General features: G+C 40.3%; 1 protein-coding gene across 1 annotated transcript; it reads right to left on the reverse strand.

Annotated features, from left to right (window-relative positions):
- Window positions 1-43: 43 nt before the first annotated feature.
- RBM44 (RNA binding motif protein 44) lies at window positions 44-24804 on the reverse strand. Its single transcript, XM_054044730.1, is given in 15 exon segments — window positions 44-1715; window positions 2032-2177; window positions 3041-3437; window positions 3850-3923; window positions 4027-4112; window positions 7555-7689; window positions 10388-10487; window positions 10870-10960; window positions 16177-16202; window positions 16293-16479; window positions 18531-18707; window positions 19165-19223; window positions 19356-21016; window positions 24629-24683; window positions 24685-24804. Coding segments are annotated over 15 exon segments (3456 nt in total). The 3' UTR covers window positions 44-1573.
- Between the last annotated feature and the right edge of the window lie 1857 nt (window positions 24805-26661).

Below are 26661 nucleotides of genomic sequence, written 5' to 3' on the forward strand. Positions count from 1 at the left end.
TGCTTTTTTCACTTTTTTAGCTCACGTAGCATATGAGCTCTGTTGCACTTTGGTGAGGCCTTTTGCAGCTAGTCATGCTGTGGACCTGAAGTCCTCTGACAAGATTTCTTTCTGAGTCCTTGCCTGATGGGTCCCATTACCCCAGAGAGTGGTGAGGGAAAATACTTCCAGAGCCTCCTGACCAAATAGGAGAGGGCCAGAGGTGTTTATGAGCCCCGCTTCTTTTCCCATGGTGCTTAGGACATATTTTAGGACTTGGGGGACTTGCGACCCTGCAAGTCTACCCTCTGTTTTCCAGGGACCCCTTGGAATTTATCCCAAGTCAGTTGACTGGAGTCCTCATCCTTGGAGCCTTGCCCTGCTCTATCGATTCCTGGTCCAATTTCCCATATACATTAGAGTCAGGGCTGCTCTGGTGGGTAGGGGATTTTACATGCCTGTCTAACTCAGCCCTGGGACCTAACAGTTAACAATGGAAGACTGGGCATAACTAACTGTCTGCTGATCCTGGGGTGGCTGTCTCACAGATGGAACAATATTTGGCTTTTCATTCAGTGCTTTTTAGACTGCTCGGCCATAACTGGAAGGTGCAGAGGAACCAGCAGGGAGGCACTGCAGTGAAGGCTCTGGAGTGGGAGCATTCAAACACCCAGCCAAAAAACTGACCAAGGGGGGGAGAAGAGGGGCTAGGAGAGAGATCAATGCTCCCCACTTCCCCAAATTTTGACGACACCCCTCCCCCCCCCCATTAGGCAGATGTGAAGGCGGGATCACTAAAACAGCAATCCACACTCTGCTTCAGAAGGAGAAAAATTGGCCTGGAGTGGGAGCAAAGAAGCAGCAGTCAGACTGGAAGTGCCAAAAAATTGATCGGCCTCTGTGAGCTGCAAAGTGAACAGAGCAGCCCAGATGTCAAGAACTGTGGGAGATGCAGGGTTGCAGAAAGAAGGATTAATCCGAGTTCCTTTAAAAAAAACAAAATCTACAGAATCCCATCAAATAAATCCCCTCCTCCCCAAAAGACCAAGATAGGCAAATCACCCTCCAATCCTCATGTTTAACAGAACTTGGACTGTCAACTTTTAATACAAAACTGGATCCAGTATATATTCTCTGGACTATCTATATCGATTTCTGTTAAAAGAACAGGCCATTAGATGTCACTTTTGTCTGGAAATTTTTTGTAAATGCAGCACCATCTATATGTACAGTAATGTTAATGGAGATGTAACCTCTCTGTTGTGAAATCAGCAGAAATTCTGAAACAATTTGGATATCATCCCAAGTATGCCAAATTTTACACAGTGAGATTTATATCTGATAGAGTTAGCAATTTAACTTGGTAAACATTAAAAACTGTAAGTGATCATCACACAACTATTCCAAAAGAAGTTAATTCTTCTTCAGTGACAATTCTTTCAGTGCACTCCCCACTGGCAATGAAGCACATGTGTGGTAATCAAAGCACAAAGTTATTTACTAGGCTACACATATAGCTACGTTATACAGCCATACAAACAATACCTTTACTATTTCAAAGTATTTTTCTTTCTGCACTAGAATGCTCACCTCTTCATGCTACTTTTTCCTCACATTTGGATGCAGATTTCTTCAGAACAGAGGAAGCCATTTCCACAATAACATTAATAGACAAGCCACTTAGGAAACCTTTATTATTTGTTCTGACCTCCAGCAAAGCATCCACAATATTATCTCTAAACAAGTGAGACAGAAAAAAGATTGTCTTTAACCGAGTGACATTATATAAACATGTTTTCACCAATTCCAAATTTATCATTTCATTTGACTACAGACGCTCGCATAACTCAAATTTTGCACAAGTCGGAAACGTATACCCGCAATTACGCAAAAACAAAAACAAAAAAAAACCCACCCACACTCCTATTTCTAGTTTACGGAACTTTTTCCATAAGTGCAGATTTCCATAAGTTGGGTTTCCGTAACCTGGGGGGCGTCTGTATCTTGAATATTAGATTCATAAATCAGTGGAGAAAAATCAGATATTCTTACCTACTAGCCTTGGGATGCAGTTCTTCTAATTTCTTCATCAATTTGGTAAAGCTGCTCAAGTTCAATGTGTTAGGAGGTATAAAGGTAGCGGATGGATTAGGAGAGAACTGAACAGGTTTTATCTGCAGAGGATTCTCTCTTGTACTCTAGATGCAAATTAAAACAATTGAACATAGAATGTGTTAAGTATTGTATGGATTGCTTATTCTATTTTACAGAAGATTATCGCTTCTGTTATGTGCCATTTTTCAAACTATTGGGGCAATTACAGATTTAGTTCAATAGTAAAATATTTATAGAGATGTATATCAGGATCAAAACTGATCATGTTACAATGTAACTAACTACTGCATATATCTTAAAATTAAAAACATTCTTATTTTGGTTACCATTTTTATGTTTTTTCATGTGTAACCATGTTAAATTAGGCAAATTCTAAGTTACCCTAGGAACAGTCATTTTCATATTAAATAAAAGTAGAATAAGTTTTCAGGGTTTTTTTTTTTTTTTTTTTAATAATCACAACCACAAAGCTTGTTATTGGATAAAGTCAGTGGACGAAGAAAATCTGAAAATGAATTCATCGTATAATTTAGGATACAATTTAAACAGAAGTTTTCCCTTCCGCTCTTCTGCCAAACAAAAATCTTTCTTGTACCTTAATAAATCACAATGGATTACACTTATACAAACTTATTAAAAGTGAAACCTGTTATTAAAAGTGAAAACTTTTAAATCTAAAAGAAAAAACAAAATAAAACCATACTTATTCCAGTGGTGAAATGTACAGGTATAGTTATTTGATGAGCTTACATCATTAAAGAAATAAAGGTGGAGATGTCAACATTAGGCAGGAAAAGATGGAGAGCTATGTCCCTTCTACAATATGCCAGAGATACTGATTTTTGAGCACTTTGCACAAGCCAACACTACTGCAAAATATGCTAAGTACAAAGTAAGAATTAACTTTAAAAACTCATCGCAATCTGTCCCAGGAAGAATAATTTACCTGTTGATCAACTGAGAAGAAAAGGTGTCCTGATTCATGTGCAAGTGGTTTTAAATCAGAGCTGAGCACTTTTGAAAAGGCCAGGGTAGGGGCAGGCATTGCTGAAGAAACTGAGGGAGGGGAAAGCACTTTCAAAGAGGTTGAGGTGGTGGAAGGCACTTTCAAAGAGTCCGGGACAGAGCAGGTAGTTCTGACTTGAATATTTTCTTCCAAATTATCAGTGGATTGGTTTTCATAGTGAAGTGGTCTGGAAACTTTTTGAAAAGCTGGAAGTATATTTTCTCCTACAGTTTTTACAAGACGAACATTTACTGCTTTTCCTTTTATTTCTTTCCCATTCATTTCATCCACAGCCAATTTTGCTTTACTAGCTTTTTTAAAACTCAGAGATGCATACCTAAAATTTAAAAACATGTGCAAGAACTAAGAAAAAATACAATTTAATATACAATTTAACCAGCTTCCATATGTGGATAATACCAAATCCATTAATTACAAATGCTTCTGATTATGGTGCAGCTCTCTACTTTAAAATGTTAGCTACAGCTTTTAATTGAACTACAATATTTTAATCCAGCAAGGACAACATTTTATAATTGGTATTTTCCAGTAACATGTCAACTGTTTCTGGAACTCAGACATTGCCAGTCAACATCTAAAATATAACCTGTAGAAAATGTATTGATTTAATTAAAATTCCACTGACATTAAAGTAACTTACAAAGTAAAAAAAAAAACTTTCCTAAGTGCCACTTATTTTGTCAGCAACAAATGTAATACAAATAAAATTTACATTAATATGAATGTACCTGTAGTTACTAGAAAACTCACATATTGAAACCTCCAAAACCTGATACTTCTGGAAATGAGACCTTAGATCAGCCTACAACAGATAGCATATTTAGGATGTAAAGTACAGCATGAAAGTAATTTACTAAATAAACAAGGTATTATTATGATTATTATTTAAAGAAAGGCTATTTTACCTCTGATACTGAAGGACTTAAGCCACCAACATGAATAAAATAATGCTTATTTGGCTCACTTTTTGTATTCTTCACCATCTTTATTTCTGGTAGTATAGAAATATACAAGAAAAAATATTAATGTGCTTATTCAATTCAATCTACAATAAATTGTAAAAAAAAAAAAAAAAGCAGAAAATATGTAAAAGGAAAATGGGATCGCTAAAAAAATCGAAGTGATTGAATGGAGAAAATGTGTTTCATGATTAGGGCCGTACCAAATTCATGGTGCCTTTTGCTCAATTTCATGGTCATAGGATTTTAAAAATTGTAAGTTTCATGATTTCATCTATTTCAATATGAAATTTCAGTGTTGTAATTGTAGAGGTCCTGACCCAAAAAGGAGTTGTGGGAGTGTCACAAGGTTATTGTAGGGGGGTTGCGGTACTGCTACCCTTAATTCTGCGCTGCTGCAGGTGGCTGGAGAGCGGCGACTGGTGGCCGGGAGCTCAGCTCTGAAGGCAGAGCTGCCGCCAGCCGCAGTGCAGAAGTAAGATGGCATGGTACGGTATTGCCACTCTTACTTCTGCACTGCTGCCTGCAGAGCGGGGGCCCGCAGTCAGCAGCCGCCATTCTCCAGCTGTAGCTGCCCAGCTCTGAAGGCTGCAGTGCAGAAGGAAAGGTGGCAATACCACAACCCCTCTCCAAATCCCTTTTGTGTCAGGATCCCCAATTTGAGAAACGCTTGTCTCCGCAGTGAAATCTGTAAGGTATAGAGTAAAAGCACACAAAAGACCAGATTTCATGGCAGGAGACCAGAGTTCATGGTCCATGACGTATTTTTCATGGTTGTGAATTTGGTAGAGCCCTATTCATGATACAACAGGGAAAAGGGTGAAATTGCATTTGTTTTCAAATAGTTGCCTTAAAACACTACATAGAAATATACATATTTTAAATTTTGTAAAGGAGAGCATGAAGACCAGAAACATTTTTTCATTTACTTCTACAAAATCTGGTAAATTGATTCTAAAAACAGAGTATACGTTTTAATTTGAAATTGTACTTGTCTAACCAATTTTCTTAATTCTAACCAATAGGTTCCTTTCCCAGACTCAAAGTCAGAGTTAGTCACAAATTGGGATTCTAGTGATCCCCTCTTGCGCAGGAAAAGCTTACAGCTCTGACGGCAAAACGTCTTTCTAGAGGAGGAACTTGTATCAAACACTGTCCAGATATGCAATTAAGGTCCTCAAAGTTTCGATGTGCTTCAGCAACTATGCATAAAGTGTAGCTAGATGTTCCAGTGGTGTCAAAACGTAGCTTTGAGACCCATACTGTTAAATCAGAGTGTCTCAATCTTTGAGTCACAACATTCTGCGATCCACTGAACATGCATAGGACTGGGCCACCGAACATTTTTAGGGTTTGGAGGGTTTTTGTGAGTGTTATGGATTTAAAAAATGGGTACTGGGAGCTGGTGTCATTATTGGGGTGAGATGAAAAGCTTATGCTGCTGCTGGAATTTTGTGGCTTGTGAGATAGCTGTTGCTGCTGAGTGATAGGTGTGGGAGAGACTGGTGCTCTACAGTAGAATGGGGAAGGACACTCCTTCCACCTTCCCAGCACTCACCTGCACAACACTCAGGGCAGGTCTTCACTACGGGGGGTGGTGGGGGTGGGGGGAGGTCGATTTAAGATACGCAAATTCAGCTACGCGAATAGCTATTGGAGCCGACTCACCCCGCTGCGAGGACAGCAGCAAAATCGACCTCCGGGGCTCCCCGTCGATGGCGCTTACTCCCACCTCCGCTGGTGGAGTAAGAGCGTCGATTCGGAGATTGACTGTCGCGTCCCGACGAGACGCGATAATTCGATCCCCAAGAGATCAATTTCTACCCGCCGATTCAGGCGGGTAGTGTAGACCTAGCCTCATTCTGGGCAGCGCCACATCAAGGGACTGTGATGTCAGTTCTAGAGTCCCTTAAAGTGCTGACGGTCCTACCCTGGAGCAGAGCCCCATGTGGGTAGCTATGAGGGCGGAGGACAAGAAGGGGAAGGATGGCAGCAGCTACGGGGGGGCAGGAGCAAGCTGATCCTTTCCTCCTCCAGCTACCACTCGGTCTCAGGAACCCAGAGATTATTGTTGGTTTCAGCTAACAGGGGACAGTCCACTAGGTGCCCCTCTGCAAACCACTTCTGGCATACACTGAAATGGCTGGGCAGTGATGTCAGTAAGATGCAGGTCTTGACATTCAACTGGAACCTGCCACTCAGGAACACTTGAAGCTGAAACTTTCAAGGTCTTCCAGGCTGGCTTCTCACTAGATTCACAAGAAGATGCTAAGAAGCCAAGAGAGACTTTACAAACTTTCTTCAGCACCTAATTGCTCAAAGTCAGAAATCACAGGAGCAGAGAATGCACAGTCCTTTCCAAAGGAAAGAACATATTAAGGGCACTGATGCAGGTAATATTGATGCAGGGACTCCAATTTGAGCTGTAAAAAATATGCAAAGCATCAAATAGGGAACACTAGGTTTGACGTGCTATTGAAATATATTTTCTGTAAGAATAAAGTAGTGGAGAGGCAACAACATGGAGCTATAGAGCAAGAAAGTTGGTTGCAGTGACTCGGGGAGTTCTTCACTGACCACAATCAGAAAGGTACTACTGGTTGGAACACTAAAGGGTTCCCACATTCCATTGCGTGAGGGGTGTAACCATAGGTGCCGACTGGAGCGCCTACAGAAAAAAAATAGTGGGTACTTAGCACCCGCTGGCAGCCAAGCTCCCCACTTTGATCACCGGTGGCCCCGCTGATCAACTCCTCTCCTCCCTCCCAGCACCTCCTGCCTGTCACGATCAGCTGTTCCACAGCGTGCAGGAGGCCCTCGGAGGAGGGGGAGGAGCGGGGACAGGGCATGCTCAGGGGAGGGGTTAGAAAGAGGCAGGGAAGAGGCGGGACAGAGCGGGAAGAGGGCTTGGGGGCAGGAGTGGAGATAGGCGGGGACTGGGGCGGAGCAGGGGTGGGAAGAGGTGAGGTGGGGGCTTGGAGGAAGTGGTGGAGTGCAGGCAGGGCCTGGGGCAAAGGGGGGGTCGGGCACCCGCCCAAGTAAAGAGGAAGACAGCACCTATGGGTATAACATGCCTCCCCTCCTCTTATGGAACCAACAAGCTTTATCCTTTTACTACACTTAATTTGAGTAGTTCCAACCATGCCCCCATACAGGGGCACAATCTCAAGAGTGTGAATCTGTCCTTATTATCTCTGGAGAAGTCAGTATTAGAAAAAATTAAAGAGGAATATTTCCAGGTTTGTGTTTGATGACATACACATTTGAAAATTTTGGCCAAAGTGGTAAATTTTACACAAAAGCTAGAAGCAATTCTTTATAGGAAACTCATCGCAAACAAGGAAAGAGAATAGTACTAAAAAAATATGAAAAAGTAGCACTTGAAAATCCAGCTGACCCTTCAGAGGACAAGCAATGTTCAATAAAGCAACACTAATGCCATTCTTACCTAAACCAATAGAGTGCTCAACTCACCTTTTGTACTAATGACCTTCTCTAGATTTTCTTGTTCTTTTTCATTCCCTAGAAGTGTTACTGAAAAATCAGTCACTGTAAAGTTTTCTTTAGCATCAAACCAGTCTTCTTTTATTTCTTGATTTTTTCTGCCGTCTGCAACACATTAAAGCAAACTTAGTTTCATATACAGATGCTCCCCAGGTTATGCAAACCCGCTTACACAAACCCGCGCTTACGGAAAAGGTTCCGTAAACTTTTTTTTTTTTTTTTGCGCGTGTAATTGTCGGGTATATGTTCCCGACTTATGCAAGGCGTTCAGGAACGGAACGCTTGCGTAAGTCGGGGAACGTCTGTACTAAAATTCAAGCAATGATATTGAGAAGGCAGAGTTGCCTGCAGAAATGAGCACAAGGCTGAGAATTAGGATGCCCTGAGCACTAATCCTGACTCTGCCACTGACTCGTATGGTCTCAGGCAAGTGATTTCACCTTTCTGATTCAGTTTCATCTGTTAGAGAAAAAAATTTGTGTAACATACACATCATGTTAGTTCCTTTTTCAAAATAAAGGAAGAGATTAAAAATATTGGTTATGTTTAGGGCTGTCAAGTGATTAAAAAATAATCGTGATTAATCACACCATTAAACAATAATAGAATACCATTTATTTAAATATTTTTGGATGTTTTCCACTTTTTCAAATATATTGATTTCAATTACAACACAGAATACGAAATGTACACTGCCTACTTTATATTATTTTTATTACAAATATTTGCACTGTAAAAATGATAAACAAACCGTATTTTTCAGCACCTATGGTTACACCCCTCATGTATCTCATACAAGTACCGCACTGCAATTTCTTTATTGTGAAAGTGCAACTTACAAACAGTTTTTTGTTACATAAATGCAGTCAAAAACAAAACAATGCAAAACTTAGCGGCCTACAAGTCCACTCATTCTACTTCTTGTTCAGCCAATTGCTAAGACAAACAAGTTTGTTTACATTTAAGGGAGATAATGCTACCCACCTCTTATTTACAATGTCACCAGAAAGTGAGAACAGATGTTTGCATGGCACTTTTGTAGCTGGCATTGCGAAGTATTTATGTGCCAGATATGCTAAACATTGGTATGCCCCTTTATGCTCTGGCCACCATTCCAGAGGACATGCTTCCATGCTGATGACGCTCATTAAAAAAATAATGCGATAATTAAGCTTACGACTGAACTCTTTGGGGGGAGAATTGTATGTCTCCTACCCTGTGTTTTTCCTGCATTCTGCCATATATTTCATGTTATAGCAGTCTTGGATGATGACTCAGCACATGTTGTTCATTTTAAGAACACTTTCACTGCAGATTTGACAAAATACAAAAAAATATACCAATGTGAGATTTCTAAAGATAGCTACAGCACTCGACCCAAGGTTTAAGAATCTGAAGTGCCTTCCAAAATCTGAGAGGGACGAGGTGTGGAGCATGCTTTCCGAAGTCTTAAAAGAGCAACACTCCAATGCAGAAACTACAGAACCCGAACCACCAAAAAAGAAAATCAACCTTCTGCTGGTGGCATTTCACTAAGATGATGAAAATGAACATGAGTCGGTCCGCACTGCTTTGTATTGTTATCAAGCACAACCCGTCATCAGCCTGGACACATGCCCTCTGGAACGATGGTTGAAGCATCAAGGGACATATAAAGCTTTAGAGCATCTGGCATGTAAATATCTTGCAACACCAGCTACAATAGTGCCATGCAAACACCTCTTCTCACTTTCAGGTGACATTGTGAACAAGAAGCAGGCAGCATTATCTCCTGCAAATGTAAACAACCTTATTTGTCTGAGCGATTGGCTGAACAAGAAATAGGACTGAGTGAGCTTGTAGGCACTAAAGTTTTACATTGTTTTATTTTTGAATGCAGTTATTTTGGTACATAATTCTACATTTGTGAGTTCAACTTTCATGATAAAGAGATTGCACTACAGTACTTGTATTGAGTGAATTGAAAAATACTATTTCTTTTATTTAAAAAAAAAAAAAATAATGGAGATATCCTATCTCCTAGAACTGGAAGGGACCTTGAAAGGTCATCGAGTCCAGCCCCCTGCCTTCACTAGCAGGACCAAGTACTGATTTTGCCCCAGATCCCTAAGTGGCCCCCTCAAGGATTGAACTCGCAACCCTGGGTTTAGCAGGCCAATGCTCAAACCACTGAGCTATCCCTCCCCCCATTTACAGTGCAAATATTTGTAACAAAAAATAAATAGAAAGTAAGCACTCTACATGTTGTATTCTGTGTTGTAATTAAAATCAATATATTTGAAAAAGCGGAAAACATCCAAAAATATTTATATAAATAGTATTCTATTATTGTTTAACAGCGTGATTACTCATGATTAATTTTTTTAATCACTTGAGAGCCCTAACTACAATCATTCTCCAGTACCTAGAGAAAATAATTTAACTGTAGTAATATTAACATGTAGGTAAAATACACGACTTTCCCCTGTCACCATTGACTCACACTATACTTAAAGGGAATCATTCTTCTAAGGCCTCTACATAACATTATTCAAGATACTGTGGTTTGCAGCTACATAGAAAACATATTTGTGCATGTTTCCATTTCTTTGTTACATTACCCACAGATTGTATATCTGAAACTGCAGTGTGTAGTTGATTTAACATTAAATGACCCCTTAGAGAAAGGGCAGTAGAGTATCAATGTGGATATTTTATTCAGAGGTTTTGGGTATTTGCAAATTCATAATACAAATAACAAATACATTATGCTGTTCCTGCTGAACTTTACTGTCAAATCTTGAATTAGATACATCTAACTTACCCCTTTCTATATCTTGAGCCTCATACTTTATTTCAAAGTTCTTGTAGGAAGGATATTGCTTATGCTGCCTGTTGTCAGTTAAACACATTTGAGGAGTGACCTATAAATAGGCTTGCATTAGTTACTTGTTGAGTAACAATACCCTTTTTAGCTTAAAATGCATAATTTAATATTTTTCCAAGTTTCACACTATATATATGCTAATTAGCTATAGAAAAACTTTTGCCCACTAATCTTAGTTCAAGATCTCAATCATTTTACATTTCGAAAGCAGTATTATAATCCCTTGGTAATATCAGTTGCATTGTATCCCATTGCTAGCACTGAGATATATGCTAAGAAATGCCAATTCTTGGATGCAGTGTAAAGATCAAAATTATATTTTTATATACTGTTCTAAAAATATGTCTGCATAAAGAATAGGATTTAAAACGATTATTAGCTTATAAGAAGGTTCCAAAGTAAATGTTCAGGAAACTCACTAAAGGTGGTGTTCTTTTCAGGCTGGAGGAAATTTCACTCTCTTGATGTTTTGACATTTCCAAGCCTGACTTTTCTGCCGCAGAACTAGAACTAAAAAATAACATGCAACTTTTGAAAATACAGTAACTCCTCACTTAACATTGTAGTTATGTTCCTGAAAAATGCGACTTTAAGTGAAACGATGTTAAGTGAATCCAATTTTCCCATAAGACTGAATGTAAATGCAGGGGTTAGGTTCTAAGGAAATTTGGGGGGGGCAAAAGGCATTATATATTGTACTGTATGTACTGTGGTTGGGAAGTGCCCCTGGCTTACCCCACACAGGCACAGCCTGCTGCAGGTAAGGATGCTAGGAAACACCTTCGCAGCAGCAGCTTCCCTGGAGAAGAACAGGCGCCGACTTTGCTGGGGGATGCTCCAGGCCCACCTCTTCCCGTCCCCACTCCACTCCAGGCCCACCTCTTCCCAACCCCAGTCCACCTCCTCACCGGAGCATGTCACGTCCCCGCACCTTCCCCTCCCCCAAGTCCTAAGGGCCATCAAACAGCTGTTTGGCGACACTTAGGACTTTCTGGGAAGGAGGGAGGGGGAGAAGTGGAGAGGCAGCGCTTCCCTGCTCCTCCCCTTCCCTCCCAGAAAGTCTTAAGTGCCACCAAACAGCTGTTTGGCCCTGGGGAGAAGCGCTGGGAGGGAGGGGGAAGAGGTGGAGAAGAGGAACTTGTGCAATGGTCCCTTGTAAAGTCGCTGCTCTTGCACAGAATCTTACAAGCAGTGGACAGAGCAGGCAGCCAAATGACGTTATAAGGGAGCATTGCACAACTTTAAACGAGCATGTTCCCTAATTGAGCAGCGACGTAACTTTGAAACAACGTTAAGCAGGAAGACGTTAAGTGAGGAGTTACTGTAGATTATAAATTTTAATATAGTCTCCTGTTATTCAGTGTAATTTTCAAAATGGATGGTCTCTACCAACTTTATTTTTCTTAGCTGATTGAAGATGAGGAAAAATTAATATATAAACATCAACATATCCAATGTAAAAGATGCTAAAGTTTAATAACGGGGGAGGGATAGGCTCAGTGGTTTGAGCACTGGCCTGCTAAACCCAGGGTTGAGTGTTCAATCCTTGAGGGAGCCATTTGGGGATTTAGTTGGGGATTGATCCTGCTTTGAGCAGGGGGTTGGACTAGATCTCCTGAGGTCCCTTCCAACCCTAATAATCTATGATTCTATTTTAATAGGAATTTTAGAGAGACAACAATTGTACATGTGAAGATTCTATAAACATACTAGATATTAACAGAGAAAGAAAAAAAGTAGAGTTTGTTCCTATTGCTAGGAATATTTTACCATTTAATTTAATTAAGATTTATAGAAAAACAATTGTTTGGAAGTTAAAATTAATTATTTGGTAATGTGATACATACTAAAAGAAAAATATCAATTCCAGGAAACATTTTAGAGACCTTTTCAGTCATCCACTGTAATACTACCTTAGTGTCTCTTATCTACTTTTATTAATAGAATCACTATCCCTCTTATGCAAATATTTTGTATACATTTTGATGTAACCAGCAATTCTTTACATTGTTTATTTCTGTAGCTATATTTTTCATTTTAAGAGTATATTTCATGTTACTCAGTCTGACTACATTTAACATGATTAAGAGAAAGTTTAAAAGTAGCTATGAGATATGATTTGCTTGATTTTTAAATTCTTTCTCACAAGACAAATAATTTTGCAATTACACAGTAATACTGGAAGTTTTATTTCTCTTTTCCCTTTGTCCTACTTATACAAGGTCATAATATGGCAATCACTTATTATTCTGCTGTGGCATTCTTTTATGATACAGTATTTAAATAGACATGTTTTTAAAATACTGACAAAAGAAAACTGGAAAATTATCTACATTGTCATAATATTTGTTTAAAGATAGAATTCTGATAAGCTGCACTTGCAAATTTGTGTGTTATCCATTAGCCATAAAACAAACTACAGCCAGTTCCATTACATCACACCATATTCCAATAGCTTCTGAGTGACGTAATATGACATTGCTTGTGCAACAAAAAAGTAATACAGAAACATTTGCTGGTTCCATGTTAGAGACAGCGCGAATAAAATTACTCTTAATTTAATGAGCACATTTTAACCGAATGTTAGTCAGGAACCTTTAATGATACTTACAGGGCAACTGTCAGACTCTATACTTTTAGATCTATTGTACCATCATTGTGTTGGCCAGCAGCGGCTCCAGGCACCAGCGCTCCAAGCGCGTGCCTGGGGCGGCAAGCTGCAGGGAGCACCCTGCCGGTCCCTGCGAGGGCGGCAGTCAGGCAGCCTTCGGCGGCTTGACTGCAGGAGGTCCGCCGGTCCTGTGGATTTGGTGGCGGGTACGCCGAATCCGCGGGACCGGGGACCTCCCACAGGCAAGCTGCCGAAGGCAGCCTGCCTGCCATGCTTGGGGCGGCAAAAACCTAGAGCCGCCCCTGGTGTTGGCTTGTAGCGATGACAAGAACACCATATATGTAACACTAGCCCTTTGTTTCCAGAGAGACAGGAAATGTAAGTGCAGTTCCTGGAGCTGCTTGTTCAGGGGGGTCTGTTCAGATGAAAAATGGAATGTTTTCATCTTCACTGAAGTACTGAAATATTTTTCATTTTTCATTAGTTTCTGACAATTTTTGTTGTTGCTGATTTCTTTTAATAATTTTAAATAAACTTGAAACTGGTCTGTTGAACTTTATCTGTTGTAGTCAGGCAATTATTGGCGACATCTCCTTTGAAAACTATTTACACAAAAATTAGTGGAGAGGTCAATCTTGAGTATATCTAATACAGTGGATTTTCTGAAAATACATATTTAAAATCTGTTGCTGTTATTCTTTATAAATGAAAGTTTATCTTTCAACAACGGCCGAATAATAATCTCCTTCAGAAAAATTTGAAAGAATTTCTTTCAAAATGGTCACCTTCTCCCATTATTCTCAAATCTCTTTCCCCTTGAGAGGCCAGCCTTATTTCATCCTGTTTATCAAGCCACCTCCCTCACCCCAAACCAACAGTAAAGGAAGAAGGCAGTAGTTGTAAAGGTGGTGTGCAGAAGGAAAGGCTGTAGGAGAAGTTTGGTAAACCACGTACTAGAAGGCTGACATACGTAGGGGGGGAGAATTAATGCTGTGGTATGTGGACTATGGTATACGGCAGTCGTGGAAATGATATGGTGTGTGACTATGTGTGAGGGAATAAAAGCTATGCATTGTTAGGTGGCTTAACTTAACTTCCCTGCTTACATAGTTTTGTGTACCTGAGGGATGTATGTTTTTGCTACTTGTTACTAGGGCTGTCAATTAATCGCAGTTAAGTCACGCAATTAACTCAAAAAAATTAATTGCAATTTAAAAAAGCAATAGAATACCAACTAAGCAATAAAATACCAATTAAAATGTATTAAATATTTTGGATGCTTTTCTACATTTTCAAATATATTGATTTCAATTACAACACAGAATACAAAGTGTACAGTGCTCACTTTATATTTATTTTTGATTACAAATATTTGCACTGTAAAAAACAAAAGAAATAGTATTTTTCAATTCCCCTAATACAAGTACTGTAGTGCAATCTCTTTATCATGAAAGTTGAACTTACAAATGTAGAATTATGTACAAAAGAAACCTGCATTCAAAAATAAAACAATGTAAAACTTTAGAGCCTACAAGCCCACTCAGTCCTACTTCTTGTTCAGCCAGTAGCTCAGATAAACAAGTTTGTTTATATTTGCAGAAGATAAATGCTGCCTGCTTCGTTTACAATGTCACTTGAAAGTGAGAACAGGCATGGCACTGTTGTAGCCGGTGTCGCAAGATATTTACATGCCAGATGCGCTAAAGATTCATATGTCCCTTGATGCTTCAACCACCATTCCAGAGGACATGTGTTCATGCTGACAGCGGGTTCTGCTTGCTAACGATTCAAAGCAGTGCGGATCAACACATGTTCCTTTTCATCATCTGAGTCAGATGCCACCAGCAGAAGGTTGATTTTCTTTTTGGTGGTTTAGATTCTGTACTTTCTGCATCAGTATTGCTCTTTTAAAATTTCTGAAAGCATGATCCACACCTTATCCCTCTCAGATTTTGGAAAGCACTTCAGATTCTTAAATCTTGGATCAAGCTGTAGCTATCTTAAAAGTTTCACATTGGTATCTTCTTTGCATTTTGTCAAATTTGCAGTGAAAGTGTTCTTAAAATGAACAACATGTGCTGGGTCATCATCCGAGTCTGCTATAACATGAAATATATGGCAGAATGCGGGTAAAACAGCAGGGGACATACAATTCTCCCCCAGGAGTTCAGTCACAAATTTAATTAATGCATTATTTTTTTAACGAGCGTCATCAGCATGGAAATATGTCCTCTGGAACAATGGCCAAAGCACGAAAAGGTATATGAATCTTCAGCGCATTTGGCACGTAAATATCTTGCAACGCCAGCTACAACAGTGCCATGCAAATGCCTGTTCTCACTTTCAGGTGACATTGTAATTAAGAAGTGGGCAGCATTATCTCCTGTAAATGTAAGCAAACTTGTTTCTCTTTGCGATTAGCTGAACAAGAAGTAGGACTGAGTGGACTTGTAGGCTCTAAAGTTTTACACTGGTTTCTTTTTGAGTGCATTTTGTATTCTGTGTTGTAATTGAAATCAATACATTTGAAAATGTAGAAAAGATCCAAAAATATTTTTAAAAATTTAAATTCTATTATTAACAGCGCGATTAATCGCAATTAATTTTTTTTAATCGCTTGACAGCCTTACTTGTTACCCATTAGCGCTGCAGACAATGCATCTATGGAACAGTGAACTGGACTCCTTTCAGACTTGTACATTGACAACAGAACTGTCAACTATGTGCTGAATGCAAAATCTTTATTACTGGTGAGTATATGCAAGCCAGAAATAACAGCTTGAATTTAAGCTCCCAGATAGAAATTGAATGTTGAATGGTAGGGAAAATACACCTTTTTATGTGTAAATTGAGAAAATCTGAACTGAAGGTCATGAGGATACAAACATAGAACTCTACAATACCATTTGCATACAATTACTTTGCAGAGTAAAACTTCACTCTTAAATAAAATCTCACTGCCAAAAGTGCCAACCTGCTTTTTCAGCTAAACGGAGTTGAAGTAACAAGTGAAGTTCTTACACAAAAAAACAAAAATACTCACACTATTTATTTTGCGCTCACTTCTGGTCTATACCTTAATCTGAATAGATAAATAAAAATTGTAATTACTTACTTATAAAGAAGGTTGTCTTTCACTAACTGTCAAGAAAAAAAAGAATTCCGTTAGTTTTTAAATAAAAACATTCCTACTTAAAGCCAAAGAGTAACTTAAATAAAAACCTACTGTACCTTTGAAGGAACATAAGAAGAAAAGATCGAGAGCAATTTTGACTCTACTGATAATGGGGGCAGTGAATCCAATGGTATACCCATGACTAATTTTTCTCTCATGCTTTCATACCTAGCCTTCAGTTCTTCAAAAACAGACAACAAAGATGACCCTAGTTCAGTCTTGGAAATGTCACTTTTAAAATTCCTGAAAAAATATAAAAAAGCACTTCAAATACCTAATAGGACATTCCTGTTACATTATTGCTTCAAGAATTATCAAAAATATTTTATGGTGCCTCAAGATTTTTCATGTCCCTGCATCTCCCCCACCACATATGAAGAAATCTATTATTTTGAATAAATGTTAGCTTAAACCATCTTGGTCTTTTGTGATCTCTAATGCAGTTTTATGTGTGGACTTTCCTTTTTACAAGAATTTCTTTTTTTCTATATAGATTCTTGCATCAAAGTGTTATGGGACCCTTTGAAAGAATGCTTATTTGTAATTATTTAAAAGTCTTAATAAAAATAAATTTAAAAAATACAATAGGATAATTTGTTTCCTATTTGTAAATATGTCTTTTCATTAATACTCACCAATCCAGAGTTATTTCTGTGTAAGATCCACCCATGGGATCAACTGGAGACAGATGAGTCAAATTTGTTTCCCCAGGGCACAGTAAGTGTATTAAAAGGCAGATTGAAATATACTTCCCTCAAAGATAACATATGGATCTTAAATCACTTTAAACAATCCCAAAGAATTCCTCCAGACTGGTGGACATTTAGTTTAAGAGACTACAAATTGAAGATAAAACTGAACATTGTTCTATTTTCTTTCATGGTCTATTGACCTGGAGTCTGAAGTGGTTTTGGATGCAACTTCCTAAGATTTTTTTTTTCCCTAAGCAAACTAAAAAATCATATTCCATCATGCAGAATCATACTGACCTCCACATGGGTCATCAACAGGATTGGGGACTCTAAATCCACTGCACAGAACTCTAATCATTTGAGCTTACAAAGTAACTAGTAGGAGCAAGGGAGGATGAAACGCAAACTTTGCCAATGGGTTGCAAAACTATTTGCTAGCACAAGAAGACTGTGAGGCTCAGGAATCATGGGTTCAATTCCAAGTTCTTAAGAGGAAGTGTGATTTAGTGGTTATAAACTCTTTTGTCCCTGTCCCAGCCTCAGACCCAGCCTGTCTGACCCTTTTACTCCTAACCATCCTCAGGATCCTATCCATGTTCCCTCTTTTCTCCTCCCCTACCCACCCCCCTCCACTGCTCAGTACAAATCTGCACCTATTCATTCTTCCAGCTCCTTTCTCAGTCTCACTTGTCTTCTATTTCCCCTGTGCCTCTCTGTTCCTACCCTAGCTCTCACCCTCTGGCATTTGCATCAGGCTGTTTCCTCGTCCTCTGTGCTGCCTGGGCACCAGCAGTGGTACAATGATAGCATAGGAGACTTCCTATTCTAAGATCCAGGACCTGGCACTACAGTGTCCACACCAGCTCCTGGAAGGGAGCATGTTCAGTCACTCCGCAAAGACTTTCCTGTAACTTTGTTCTTGGAAACAAGTGAACCGATTTAGCTGAAATTTTCAAAGTGCACGCACAGCCTGAGGCAAACACCTGCTATGGAAAATTTCAGGCTGAATGGTTAAAGTATGATAAAGTGATAAGCAACTGAAAACAGGATCTAATCATGGAAAGTGTCAGGCAAGCTCAACTATATGCATCACTACCTGTTCCACTTAGAATAAAGCAGTCCTATTCAGCAACTAATGCCCTTCCAATAGTACTTAAACAAAACACAAAATATTACTGCAGGGACAAAAGTAAATAAAGAATTAGACCAGTTATTACTAGCAATTTGAGCTCTGTGGCAAACACCACCATCTTCTGATTGGGTCAAAATACTCTGATGTTTTGGCATTACACCCTAAGAATGTGTCTTCAGCAGAACTGATTAACTGGTCCAGTGAGTGTATTTGAATAAATATTACAACTACATGTGTACAAGAATGCATACGGTAGTTAGCAGTGACTAATATTAATTATATTTGGAATATTTTAATTTCACAAGATACTATCAAATAAGTAACAGTTATTTGGTTGACGCTCAAATGGATTTTAGGAAAGCATTTGCTGTTGCTCTCTTTAGATTAACGAGCAGCTGGATTTCTTAAATTCTATCCTATTGAAGAATATTACATCTGTTTTATTCAAGAAAAATAAAATTAATGCATGCCTGTTAAAACATTCTCTTTCTTCTATAACAAGTCTGTAAATCTTCCAGCAGTGCTGATGACACATCCAATAGTGAGTTCTTAGAAGCTGCAATTCTGCTTTTATAGCTCTCTGCAGCAACCTCCTACAACAGTTTGATGAATAATTCTTCTCAATTTCTTTGCTAAGATGCAACATCCTTTAAAAGGAAAAATATATTATTGAACTGATTAAGCGAGAGAATATTTCTTAATTTATTGTGTATGTATTATCTTGACATTTGTATAACTTTCAAAAGGTATTTCTGACTACATTTTAGAAGGAAAACTTGAAACTTAAAATCAGTTAATTCCTACTCTCCACTAGCCAAATAGGAAAAACAGTACTCCGCAGTATCAAGCATGGTGGCTTTCACGTTATATTGATCCCTAAGAGGAGGAAATGCAACTACCACTCTAGTCATCTTTATGCAGAAAGTGCAGTCATAAAAATTAAATGAAGCTCAGTGGCTCTGTTAATCTTCAGAGCAAGCATTCTAAATAATATTTTCGTTGAATTCTTAATTTGCTTATTCAGAGAACCTGAAGACTATTAAGTAAATTCTACATTTATCACTGAGCATCCATAAATACAAATATTTACAATGTATGACATACCTGTCAGGATTTTCTCTTAAATCTCTGACACTCAACTTATTTTTCAACTCCAAAGGATCCTAGAAACAATAATCATTTAAAAGAAAAGAATTATACAATCTGCATTTACTGACATTGAAAGAGTTACAAATATAATTATTTTGTTTTAAAAACTGAGTTTATTTTGAGTTGCTCAGTGAGCTCAAAATTACCTTAATTTGTGAATTCCATTCAGTTGTTGGGATTTCACTGTAGATACAATTTTCCCATGTCTCAGCAAGCCATGAGGCAATCTGCTCCATACTGCCATCTACACATGACAAATCTGTATTGCAGGCAATACTTCTACAGGTCTCACTCTGCCATTCTTCAGACTTGATTTTGTTCATCATTGTTAACTTTGTGTTGTTTGCTTTAGATACCACAGAAGCATTAGCACTAGTAGCTCTGCTTGTAGTGAAACAAGCCCTAAAATCAGAACTTGCATCAACACTCTGGTTAACTGTAACTTTATTATTACTTGTAGCATTATTCAAGCATGTGAGGCACTTGATTTCTGAGTCAGGAAAATCTACTTGATGTCTGGTACTATTACCAGCATACTTATCTATAACTTCCACACAAGACAAATGACCATCTTTCATTGGAATTCTGGGGAGTGCAAAAGAAAAATCTGGTTTCCTTTCAACAGTCTTCTGGCTGCAATCATGACAATCAGAATTAAATGCAGACAAAAATGATTCTTCACAACTACAAGAAATTGAATCGTCTGCATTTTTGCTAGAAATCTGTGTGGATGTCACAGAAGATCTTTCCCATGGTAATACACAAGTATTTCCATGCTTCTGCAACATGCTGTTAGTATCGCTCATTTTAAACACTTTTTTTATAGCCATTTGTGATGACTGTGCAACATCACAAAAAGAAACAGCCTCCATCTTTTGTTGATTTTCTGAACTGCTCGTGGAGAGTGATTTTTGATATTCTCTATTCACAACAGTATCACTTTCAAATGAATTTTCACCAAGTTTACTATGATATGTATCTTCAGTTTGTTCCTCTTCATGATTTTCACATTTCAGGCCTTTGTAATCCATCAGTGATATGGAGTCCTGAGATGTTTTTGAGAATTCTGGTATAGCTGCTTTATTATAAAACTCATCAACAGCACCATAATCCAAGGGAAAAGAACCATCACCTAATTTGCTAACAGGATTTTGCCCACCTATGGCTCCATCACATATAACTTCATAAAGTGGCTCTACCAACTCCAGAACTTCTGAATTTTGTGTCCTTAGAGTTTTAATTTGCGCAAAAGGCATATATGAGGTATTTTGACCAGAATAATCTTGCTCTTCAGCACTGTGATACTCTAGTTGTGAGTCTTCATCTACATCACTCTTGGGTCTGTCGTCACTCTCCTTGTAACTGAAATGTATATTGTTGCAGACCTGTCCCAACATATCAGCTTCACTTTTGTCTTCATACACTTTGGAAATCCTCTCTCTTATTTTATTGTAAGTTTCAAGTTCTGCATCTAGTGATGAACTGAAACAAGCTAAGCTTTCATCTGGAAACTTTAATTCTGAGACATTTATGGAATATGCCTGGCCTGAAACAGAGCAGTTGACGCCCTCTGCAAGTTCACCGAACAGAGTATCAACACAATCAATTTCATCAGACTTGTCTATAGCATAGGCTGGCTCAGTGAAGACTCCTGTTTTACTCTTATCACTGATGTTTTCTCTTTGTTCCATGGTCCAAGTATCAGAGTTGTCACTAGAAGCAATCAGCTCAAACACAGTTTCCTCCAATTCACTTTCACTACAAAATCTTGAAATCAACAGCTTGTTTTTATTTATTGGTTTCTCACCTGATTAAAAATAAGAAGAGAAGTTCAAAATGATCTATTCTGCACAAAAATGTCAATGTCAGATAAAATAGAAGTGGTATCATGCTGTGATCAACTATGTTGTGATAAAAGTCAGGGTTGTATGGTGTGCTCTCTAAAAACAGAAAATCTCACTGAGAAGTCATCAGGCAAACCATGAAAAACCCCCAGAAAGATTTGCTATTCTTACTTATTTTAAGTATAATGAAAACATATTTTATCTAATATAATTCCAGGCATCCCCACAATCCAGTTAGATTTAACACTGCTCCTTCTCTTATCAATCAGGCAACCATCTTCTCACTTTTCTCATACTTAAAACTTTTTAAGGCTCAGCTTGACAAAGCCCTGGCTGGAATGATTTAGTTGTGGTTGGTCCTGCTCTGAGCAGGGGGTTGGACTAGATGACCTCCTGAGGTCTCTTCCAACCCTGATATTCTATGAAATATTTATTTCTTAGCTGAACCATGAGTTCTTTTTTTATTGGTATACAGTGAGAAATTTACATCATACATTACTAAAGTCATGATAACATGCAAATAGTTTTGATACAGTATTGGAGTAACATTGTGGCAGAGGAGACTTCTGATACCCCAGAAACCATTTTAAATGAGTAGTAGAGCTTGTCTAAAAAAAGGCAGGTAGAAGTGAAAGAGTGGAGTCCTATGTCTCCTGAGAACCAGGAATCTTGCAAGTGCTGACAGAAAGCCACCTTCTCATTTCAAGGATGGACATGGTATAATGTCCTACCAGGAATATATCAACTTGGAATGGAACCGCAAACTGTGAGGGGAGGTGGGATAGGTAAGTGGGAATCCTGTGAAAAGTTAACTTCAAAGAAACAAAGTTACAAGTAATTTCTTGTTCCTTAAACATACAGTCATCAAAATATTATTATGACTCAAAAGATTGAAACACATTTCAAAATAAAACAATATACTAGGCAGGGGAAAACACAGCTGGAACCAAATAGCCAGAGACTTTGTTGAAAAGTGGTCAGGGCTTAGTTACATTTACAGGTAAGGACTAACAGGTATATCTATCAGTTCTAATACTTCAGGCTTTTCTGACTAGCACATTGGAAACAAACAGTAAAATTGTAGGAATGGAAAATAAATTATTTCCCCCATCCTCAGGACAGTAACTCAAAATCAAATTTAAAAGATTAACACAGAAAAGCAGGATCTGAAGGCAAATCTCTCATCCTGCATTAACCTCTGCACGATCTACAAAAAAGCAAATTTATCTTCTGGGATTAAAAAAAAACGTGACTTTTGAATGTCTGTTTTCTATTAACTCACTCTACATAACTACCAAACTAACATTGTCAATAGTATGTGAACGTGCAAATGTACAGTAGTATATATTTCAAATGAAAATCCAAGCCTTAAATCAAATTTGAGCTATACTTATAAGCAGTGATAGTGTAAAAATGGAAGAGGGAAATGTCTTTCTATTACTTAATCCTCTGAAAACTTGTGCTGCAACATCAATATTTGGAATATTTGGGAAAATCTAAATGGCAACTGTCAGGAAAGTCTCTCCTTCTGACATGGGAACCTTTTAAACATAAATACTACGTACATGCTTAACAATACATTTAGTCTCCCATGGCACTTCCAGAAAACATCTGCATGTTTTCCAGATGTTTAAAGAAATCTCTTAATATTCCCAATTTTTTTTTTAAATGATTAACGCACAAGACACTGGATAGCTCTGATGTGTACTGCAAACCGACCCCCAAACCAAACAAGAAGCTAAAAACCCCAAGAAAGAAAACCCCAATTAATCTGAAGCATACAGTGCACAACTTCTACATAATCAAAGAAATCACAAGTGTCCATCTTACTTCATGCTTCCTAAATTTAGTCCACTCAGCTTTGTAAATATGACATTCACATCATCCCTGCTGTTTCAACAAGCTGTTCAATATGTCTTAGTACAGTAATGTTTAGTGTTTCACAGTGCTATTTAACAGTTATTAACTCCAAACAGACTTAATTTTGAAGACTGAGGTTCTCCAAATATTTGTCTCAAAACAATTATTTTACAAACAGGCACATACTTATTAATTTCATTAAAAAATGTAATGTAGACCTTAATCCAAAAAGTTATTAGGTGTGGAGCCCCATTGAGACTACAATGCAGGGCCCAGTCACACTCAGCAATCTGCAGGTTTCAGGTCCAAATTAGATTATTTAACTGAAATAAAAGGATACTCATTATGAGTGCTAAAGGGGCAAAAATGCCACTGTTGTGTATTTATCTATCTTAAGGTCTTACACAGCCCATTTCTGGAGCACCTGAGCATCTGAGAAGCTTTAAGGTATTTATCCCCAACGTAGGCAATGCTGTTATCCCCACTGGAAAGATTGGGAAGCAAGGCACACAAAGCAAGTCTACACTACAAAATTAAATCAATCAAAGTTACATCAACCTACAGCCACCACAGTAATTAAATTGCTTTTGCATGTCCACACTATGCTCCGTGTGTCACTGGTGTGCATACCCACCAGGAGCGCTTGCACCCAATTAACGGTCAGTGTGGGGCATCGTGGGACACTTCAGAAAGGCAGCAATTGTTAGTGTAAGCAATGCAGTGTCTACACTGCACTGACCTAACTACATTGACCAAAGTGCTATGCCTCTTGCCAAGGTGGAATTAACTTGGTGTAGTAAGTGAATTACATTACTGGGAGCAACATTTTAGGGCTTGTCTTCACTACAGGGGTAAGTTGACCCAGTTTACGCTACTCCAGCTACATGAATAACCTAGCTGGAGTCGACGCAGCGTAGGTCGACTTACCCCAGTATCTTCACTGTGCTGCGTCAATGGGAGACGCTCTCCGGCCAACTTCCCTTATTCTTCTCAGGGAGCTGGAATACCAGAGTGTGCTCTGCCATCGATTTATCAGATCTTCACTAGACCAGCAAAACTGACACCTGCTGCATCGACTACAGCAGCTTCCATGTCCCTGGTTGTGAAAACAAGCCCTCAGCGTAGACACAAGCTGCCTTTCGCTGACCTAACTCTGGAGTGTAGTAGGCCGCGCTGACTTGACGACTTGTCAAGGTTACACAGGAAACCAGTAGCAGATCTGGGCACTGAACACCGCTCTCCCGATTTGCAGACGAGCCACCTGCCCCTGGAAGCACCTGTTGCGGGAACGGGTGCTGGGGGGCATAAGCAGGGAGAGCACATAGGAACGGCCACACTGGGTCAGACCAAAGGTCCATCCAGCCCAGTATCCTGTCTTCCGACAGTGGCCAATACCAGGTGCCCCAGAGGGGATGAACAGAACAGGGACTCACCACGTGATCCATCCCGTCGCCCGTTCCCATTGCGGCGGGAGGCGGCGGAAGCAGCAGCACAGGGAGGGTGCTGCCGAGGGGATGCTGGGGGGGGCACACGGGGCAAGCACAGACCCAGGGATGGGAGAAGGCCGGAGAACAGGTGCTCCAGGGCACAGGCCCCAGGACAGGTACTGGGGGGCACACACTGCGGGGAGGGGCGCCCCAGGGGACGGAGGCGGGGTAACAGGCGCGGAGGGGCCCACCCCCGAGGAGGGGCGTTCCGGGGGCGCACGCACGGACCTGAGGGAGGCGGCCGAGGGGCAATACACTGGCCCGCCCGGGACGCGCCGCCTCTACTGCCGCCAACGTCCGATTAACGACCCCTTCGCGGCCGCCTGTCCTATATAGCCTCGGCCCGGGCGCGCACCGCACCCTATTGGCTGGCAGGAGAACGGTTCTAGCTCCTGATTGGTCATTCGCGTCGAGCGGCCGCGCCCAGCACGCGCCGGGGGCCGGTTTGGAGCCTGCGCGCGGGCGGCGGAGCGGGAGGAGGGACGCGCCTGAGGCGCCCTGGCCCCCTGCGGTTGCGCCTTTCAGCCCAACTGCCCGCCCGCCCGAGACACTGCGCACAGGGGGGGGGCACGCTCTAGCGCCACGTGTCTGGCTCGCGGTGGGATTGCAGCCACCTGCCCCCTGCCAGGTGGGGCTGGGGCTGGGGCTGGCCTCAGGGGCTGCAATTCACCCCCAGGCTTAGACCCCTGCCTCAATCCCCGCTAACACGCCCACTCAGCGGCAGAGCCTGAGGCCTGCCCGAAAGGGAGGGGAGAGCCTGGGGGGCAGTGGGCTCCTGCCCACAAGTCTTGTCCTATGAGCACAGGCGTGACGGGCGGCTTTCATTTTTCGTGCTGAAGCCTGGCAGCGTAATGCAAAAGCTGGCGCAGTTTAGCATTAGAACAAAGGGAAACCTTTCCAAATCCTAAATACTTATCGTTCAGTGCAATAGCCACGGCAGGGGCTTAGGTATTGACGATTTACACTATTGTATACTTAGAATGTTAAATTAAAATATCTCAGGTTGATTTCATAGGGGTTTATATTACAGTAGCACCCCATAGGCCTCTCGCTATCGTTCCAGTAGGCCAGATACCGTACAAACACACATTCCCTATACCAAATAGCTTACGCACACTACAGATTTTAGGGTGGTAGCTCTGTTAATCTGTATCAGCAAAAACAACGAGGAGTCCTTGTGGCACTTTAGAGACTAACAAATTGATCTGGGCATAAGCTTTCGTGGGATATAACCCATTTCATCAGATGCATGGAGCGGAAAATACAGTAGGAGATATATACATAGTACATGAAAAGATGGGAGTAGCCTTACCCAGTAATTTACAAACTGGCAGGGGCGGCTCTATGTTATTTGCTGCCCCAAGCATGGCAGGCAGGTGGCCTTCGGTGGCATGCCTGCGAGCAATCCGCTGGTCACAGGGCATGTCTGCGGGTGATCTGCCGGTCCCCCGCCTTTGGCGTGCCTGCCGCTGAATTGCCACCGAAGCCATGGGACCAGCAGACCTTCCGCAGACACGCCGCCGAAGGCTGCCTGGCTACTGCCCCAACAGCGACCAGCAGGCTGCCCCCCGGGGCTTGCCGCCACAGGCACGCGCTTGCTGCACTGGGGCCTGGAGCCGCTCCTGCAAACTAGACACCGTCAAATTAGGCCTGAATAAAGACTAGGAGTGACTGGGTCATTACAAAAACTAATTTCCCCATACTAATTCCCCTCTACTGTTATTCACACCTTCTTGTCAACTGTTTGAAATGTGCCACCCTCATTTTTTTCCCTCCCTTGGTATTCTACTGTTAATTGAATTGTCTCATTAGACTGACCCCCACTCGGTAAGGCAGCTCCTATCTTTTCATGTACTGTGTATATATACCTGCTACTGTATTTTCCACTCCATGCATCTGATGAAGTGGGTTTTAGCCCATGAAAGCTTATGCCCAAATACATTTGTTAGTCTCTAAGGTGCCACAAAGACTTCTAGTTGTTTTTACATATTTTAGAATATACCATTTTTATTTGGACTGCTTTTATAACAATCTGTCTTTAAAAATGAAACTAGTGCTTCCACAACATAAGTGGCATTGACAGGGCTCTGTACTGAAACACATCCTTTCGCCATAGAATAGGCACCAGCCACACAAGCCTCCTCACACTGCCATCAATGGATCTCAGTCCCAAACACTGCTGCAGGTCAGATGGTCTCCATTAACCCAGCAGCCAAGGCCTGAGTGAGGTGTCCTAGTTGGGCCCTTCACTGAAGAAATTG

Source organism: Malaclemys terrapin, chromosome 11, assembly GCF_027887155.1.
Source record: "Malaclemys terrapin pileata isolate rMalTer1 chromosome 11, rMalTer1.hap1, whole genome shotgun sequence".
Lineage (NCBI taxonomy): Eukaryota > Metazoa > Chordata > Testudines > Emydidae > Malaclemys > Malaclemys terrapin.